Source organism: Esox lucius, chromosome 15 (assembly GCF_011004845.1).
Source record: "Esox lucius isolate fEsoLuc1 chromosome 15, fEsoLuc1.pri, whole genome shotgun sequence".
Classification (NCBI taxonomy): Eukaryota; Metazoa; Chordata; class Actinopteri; order Esociformes; family Esocidae; genus Esox; species Esox lucius.
The window spans coordinates 33,760,718-33,767,529 of record NC_047583.1 but is presented as its reverse complement, the minus strand read 5'-3'; the positions used below and the strand labels follow the sequence as shown (position 1 = coordinate 33,767,529).

The following is a 6,812-nucleotide window of genomic DNA, read 5'->3' as shown; positions in this document are numbered from 1 at the left end:
TTTGGCACTTCCAAACATCCGTTTGTCACATCGGCACAATGGGGATGTTATACGTTACTATCTGGCACGACAACACTAATGTTACGTTCTCCTTGCAGGCCAAACCACCAACCAATGCCGACGGGGCCATCCTGCAACACCAACACAACAGCTTTGAAATGCAATAAATAATCTAAATCCACTGCGTTGTTAGTCTGAACATTGTTGATTGCTATTAGCTATCACTATATGCTATAAATAGTTCGAATTAACTTAATGCTTGTAACCTAACGGCATGCAAAATTAGCCCGGGAGTCTAGGTAACGGAGAAGACCTTCGTTACAGGTGGATATTCCATTTTCAATATTCCATATACAATATCAGACTCAACAAACAACCTACAATAGACTTTTTACTAAGATTTAACCGTTTAGTAATGATACACGTATGCTTACAAATCTAGACGTGTGTGCCTTTACAAAAAATATATAATTTAATATTTTCACTATGTGGAGTTTATCAACCTCCCCTCTTACCCTCATTGGTTTCTCCCTCACTCCAGATGATCGTTCTCGATTACCGGTGCTCTCTGTAGGACTGTCCGCGGCCGTAATTTATAATTATCTGTACAAAACTGTGGCCAGTTGATAGTGGCCGCGCGTGTGAGCAGAACACCATACTTTTCCTCGCGTTTTCAATTGGAAATGATATTGGATATTATATTTTAGATATTCTATATATTTTATTTTTGACTGTGGATGTTTTTTTTTAGTTTATTTCGTGTCTTTGAATCTCCCTACCAAATCTAGGCCGCAACTCAGTCCTGGTGCCACCTACGAGTATTTTACCATCGACTGGAGAGAAACATGGGGGACACAGGCAGTGAACGAAGCAAGCCGCCCAGTATCCCACCGCGCTGTCCTTGTGGATTCTGGGGGTAAGAGTGCTTTACAGCTAAGTAGATTATATCATTGGTTTGATACTACTAATGATGGATTATTGCCCAATGCTTTCACAATTACAAAATATATTGTGCAGTTACTGTACCTAACTACCGTTAGCTTACATAGTCAGCTAAGCTAGCCTATATGAAGAGATCCAGATGTTACGAATAGGGGATGTTTATCAGCTAGGTGCAAATGCTAGCTAGGTAACATTAACCAACTTTATAGCTCGCTGTCGGACCTTTTATTTCTTTTTTAAATCGCTAGTACTGCCAATTAGCTAGTCATACGTTAGTAATTATCCATCGAACTACTTTCTGTGCTAACGATTTAGCCAACTACGTAGAGTACTGTAGCTACTTCATGTTAGCATCACCTTGACAGCTAGCTAGCTAATTAGAACACATCAATTTGAGTTTTCTGGTGTTACTGGCTGATGTTGCGAACTTGGCAACTGAAATTATAATGACACGTTTAAAAACGTATTTAAATTAACATAACGCTAACGTTCTTTTTGTATACATTTCAAGAGAATGACAGTAATACCATAATGGTGTATGGTTGTGAAATATTCCGCTAACGTCAGCTATTTAGCTATCGTGCTAACGTTATTTCTGTGGTAAGTAGCGCGAACACAGTTCTGGTTGATTCTCTTAACTATATCATCTACAATGAATACGTTTATAAACTGTTCCAGTTTTAGCGGATAAGCCAGGAAAAATTAATGTATGCTGTGTTACTTGAACTGAAAATAATGTTTTGGTGTTAACATTTTTATGAATAGCCGACTGTCAAAACATGAGCTTCCCATGCTTCACCAAAAGTTAACCTGATCATCCAAACAAAGTAATTTCCAAATGAAATCATGTTCCTTATTATAAGTAGTTCTTTGTTTTATAAAGGCAATCTGGTGTTGCTACAATTTTTGCCAAGAAATCATGTTTATCAATTCTAAAAGAATGTGAGGTATAAATGTATCCATGAGCTTTAACTGTTGAGTCCCATTAGAACCCACAATATCATCTTTCTTCCCCAAGGTTTGTAAACAAAGAAAATGCAAACAAACACTCTATGGCATTAAAACATTGTTCAAATTATAATTGAATAACTTTGATGTGCTCATATTGAGTACATTATTATGCAAATGTAGGTGGAAAATGCATTAATTATTGGCTTTATAAATTAGGTGGCAGAGTCTTAAGGCATTTCATTGAATACTTTTTCATGACATTTAGGAAAGACTGTCCCTGCGCTAGATATTTAGGGGGGTAATTCAGACCTAATTGAAGTGTTTACAATAATTTGTATGTGCTCTACAGCGGTGGTTCTCAACTTCTTTTAACCTGGTACACTTTGATGGTATATACAATTTTGTGGCACACCTAAAATGTCCCTGTTCCTTCATAGCATTCCTAGCTTTATAAAATAGTCATTTAGTTCTGAACACTGAGGTAGAGACAAGTGGTTTTCTGGATTGTAAAAGCACTATCATAAAAAGCAAGCCGTACTGCTTCTGTTGCAGAGGAGTAGTATAGCTAAGCCTATAAGCTTCACTGTACTAATCATTCTCACTCTAGTGAGCTGGCTCGTTCGGCAGGAGATCATCTTTTGGCTCCTGAACGGCTCTTAATTTTTTATTTTATTTTATTTTTTCATATCAGTTTGATGTTTTGACCGTGATTGTTAAAACAATTCTAATTAAATGAAATCATACTCTACCTTAACCTTAACTTAATTCTTATTTCACAAACGGGTACTTCCTGTGTCCACATGTTCGTTTGGAAAGTGAGTGTAGACACAGTAAACAATTGTTAGTATTCGCTAGCTAGAAAGCAAGCTACCTATTTTGTCTTTGATATTCACCTCAGACTGTCAAACTTTATTTGCTTGAGAGAGAAAGGAAAATAAACATATATGTTTGTCTCTGAATACGAGCAGTAAAAGTTTTTAGGGGGATAGAGCTTGTTTTAACAATAATACACAGATGATGAATTGACCGAATAGAAGCTTGGAGAGCAGCTAAAGGGGGGTGATGGTGAACAGGTGTTAGAAGTGTTCCTTATCTTTTCTCCAAGGGCTGAACTGGGTAACTTGATGGAATTGCATTTGCCTTTAGTCCTTTAAGTGAACGTGTTGCACGATCCTCTATATTAAAATGTTTCTTGCAAAAAGTCTGTCTAGTTGGCGAAGTTGCTTTATTGATTGTCCCACAATACGACTCGGGAGTGGCAGAGGTATTGTTACATTTGCACATGACATCTACGTAGTAAGAATTAAGTATATTAAGCCACCAGAAATGGAACCAGGCAAGCCTAGTTCAGCCAGCCCGCAATTAAAATAAATTACAACAATACATATTGTTCTCTCTGGATTTGGACCCAGGTCTCCCACGTCCCACTATCTTTAACCACTATGCCACGGCAATGCAAGTTTTGACTGACTAACGTTTCTTAAGTTTACCTCCACCACAAATGGTGTCCATGAACTGTATGGCTTTTGCCACTGTCTGTTTTAATAGGTTATTAGCCAGTAAAGGGCTTACAAGTATTTACTAACTTCCTAGAAATAGTCATAAGAATTGAGCAATTGCTAGCGAGACTGAAGATAAACTTTTCCATGCCAAAGCTATTTCATTTCATGCCACAATGTACGTTTTTCTTTGATTCGTGAATCACACTTATACCATAACTATCAATAAAGGTGACTATAACCAACTTTTTCATCAAGTTAAAAGACGAGACAGTCGTGGAATCTGCCAGAAATAGTCGCAATACTGTATAACCATAAACAGTTTTTAAGTCTTACTATAACGTGCAAGTGCAAGTTTGTATTCAGCCAAATCCGCCAGCTGTTTCATCAGTGTACAGCAGTGTCTCCCAACCTTTTTCAGTTACTGTACCCCCAAAATGTTTTTGCACTGCTTTCAGTACCCCTGAAGTACCCCCTCATGTTAATTTCACTAGTAAGTCTATGGTGTCATGAGTGTTTTCAAGTACCCCCTGTGGAGAGGCCAAGTACCCCCAGGGGTCCTAGTACCCCTGGTTGGGAACCACTGGTGTACAGTATAAAAAAAATCGACTGTGACAGATTACTGAATGTAGTTTGAATTCGTTTTCTGCTTCCAGTACAGCTTTGCGATAGCGGAACGAAACAGACTGGGACAGAGCTGACTAATGGATTGTTTGAAAAAATAATTTTGTAAGTAAACTTTGAGAAAAACAGATTTTGTATTAACTGTTATTTAATATGATCTCAAATTTGAATGGTTGGCACTGACATTTGTGTTGGTCCTTATTTATGAAGTCCCTTTCTATTTTGGTTTGAAATGCCATTCCAAGCAGCGTATTTTACTATTACAAGCAGTGTATTTTAACCAAAAGGTCAAATACCTCTTAGCAGACAGGTTTCTTTGGGAGTTTAGAGAGAGAGGGCCAAGGGGGGTTTATTGGGTCATTGTAAGCCAAAGGGCAATGGCTGTCAAATGCTGCAGGACTTAAAAGAAAAATGACTGCAAGTGTCACTTTGTTGCATTCTCAATGATCTCTTGACGGGTGTTGCAAAAGAAGCTGAATATTGCTGAATTGCTTGTACAGTTGGAGTCTTGGGTGTCAATAGGGACTAACATTAAGCTATTCATTAGTATCTCAGTGCTCAGGACAAGGATAGAGATTGACATGAGTTTGGTACTCTAGGCCTCTTGTTTCTGCATTTAGCCTAGTCTGTGATATTAGTCTTTATTTTTTATTTTTTAGTGAGGCTAGACACAGGCCTACTTTGAAAAAATGCATATGATTATGTAAATTAGTTAATTATTTTAATGTGGATTAAAACAAATGCGCCCTGAGCGGTGCAGTTGTTTGGCTTTGGAACTACCACCATGTTGTTAACTATTGCTGTTCACAAAATGCAACCGCAAAGCAGTGATAATAACATTTCCCTGCGCATCCTGACGTTTCTCCTCTCGCTCTGCTGCAAGGAATATAGCCTTTTTATTTGAAACAGCCTTGCCTACATAGCAAAGTGTGTTTCAACGTTGAATATGCATTGGGAGAAGGTGTTTCTATCCATATAATGTGTATTGTCTAATTAGGAAATATGGTTGGAAAAGGCAAAATTCGAATGACAATATTAGTAAAAATATTTCACACATGCTTTTTTTGTCTTTTGTCGATCAGAGTTGATGCAACAGAAGTGACTGAAACGTGTCTATTCAATGATATTTTTTGCGAAGTTACATTACTGTGTGTAGCAAAACCATCCTAAACTAGGGTTAAACATACTGAAATTAGGAATGTATTTTCTTAGGCCCAGACTCATAGTTTAAGCACATGTATTGTTCTCTATAGATGACATGAATAAGATATTGAAAAACCGAGAGGAGTTGTTGGAAGAATACATCGTAATTTTCGCCTAGTGAATAAGGTGTTGTATTTGTATTATTAACATACCATAAAGACATCTGACTGAACAGTCCACTCTAAAGCCGTAGACAAAAACACTGGCAATGGAGAACGCATTGGTAGGACCCTGCAAGTATGTTTTTATTCTTGACGTAGTTACTCTGGGGCCCTAATTTAAGTTATAGCATTTTTTACCAGGGACTTTTTATTTAGCAGTTTAGGCAACAATAATAATCCTAACAATTACAATACTGGAGGAGTGTGGTCCTACCGGATGGAGTGTGGTCGAGGACCTGGGACCCTGGAATAATCCTATCGGAGCTTAGTCGAGGACCTGGGATTCCACGGACTGTTGTCTCATATGGAGCCCTGCTACAATCTCCCAAGTCGTAGATATTTTGCTGATGTTGAACTACAGTAGCTACATCATTCTGCCGTTATTCTGCTCCTGTTGTGTCAACGGTATACGTGTTCCAAAAGAGGAATATTCACAAAAAAAGGTTTTCATACTACGAGACAATGCCTGAAACATGGTTAAATGCATGCAATACACTTCATTGCCAAGCTTACCATGCTTGGCCCACATGCTCCAGCTTGTTGTACATGACGGGGTGCTGTCTCAGCGCCACATTAGTGATGTAGTAGCTACCGGGAGACAAATCGTTGGCCACTTTTTAAACATTTGCATCCCGCCTACTCCAGGTTAAACTATGCAGACAACTAAACCAGCCGATCAAAAGGCTGCAACAGGAAGTAATGCTAACTTTTTTTCTCACTGTAATCTACTGGCCCGGACTGTATTTTTACTGGCCTGAACTGAATTATGAATATACGGAAGAGGATTAGTGCCAAGCAATAATAAAAAAAATAAAATCATCTTGACATTAAAGTCATTATAATGCAAGATTAAACTTGTTATATTTCGAGAAAAAAGTCAATACAATCTTGAGAATAAACTCATTAAATATCAAGAATAAAAGTCTAAATTAAATATAGAGAATAACGCATTCGATCAGTGTGCATTGCATAGCCTACTGATAGAGGACATGGCAGAGTTGGATCAATTAGTCAAGCTATATTATAAACTTTCTTTCAGTAACAAAGAAATACTATCAACTTTAGCTAATTATGACAGAATTATAATTAGCATATGAACTTTAAATAGAATTTGCAAGCGGCAAGGTCTTTTTAGAAGAAAAATCTGACTAATTTAATCTCAAGATGGTTTTATTTTTTTTATTATTGCTTGGCACTAATCCTCTTCTGTATTTTTGGAGACATGAGATCTGAGATAAGCAATTGATGCTTACATAAATAGGATGCAATGCACATCATTACTTTTTGTATATAAATATTAGCTACTTTAAATTGGCTACTATAAATATAATCTTTTCATGAAGATGCTTGCTTTTTTTATGTGACATAAAAGCATGAAAAGAAAATAGTTAATATATTTATGGAAACATAAATGTGGCGCTATACAATACTT

The 6,812-nt window shown here is 37.2% G+C and overlaps 1 protein-coding gene across 2 annotated transcripts in view; it reads left to right on the top strand.

Moving 5' to 3' along the window:
- The first annotated feature begins 545 nt into the window (after nt 1-545).
- The window catches only part of zfand3 (zinc finger, AN1-type domain 3), a 79,831-nt gene continuing 73,564 nt past the window's right edge, over nt 546-6,812 (top strand). The window contains exon 1 of one of the 2 annotated variants that reach the window (XM_020044749.3): nt 546-916. In XM_020044749.3, the coding sequence (XP_019900308.1) occupies nt 846-916 (71 nt within the window). In that variant the 5' untranslated portion in view covers nt 546-845. The remainder of the gene's footprint in view (nt 917-6,812) is intronic. The other variant, XM_013132537.4, reaches the window with a different exon arrangement.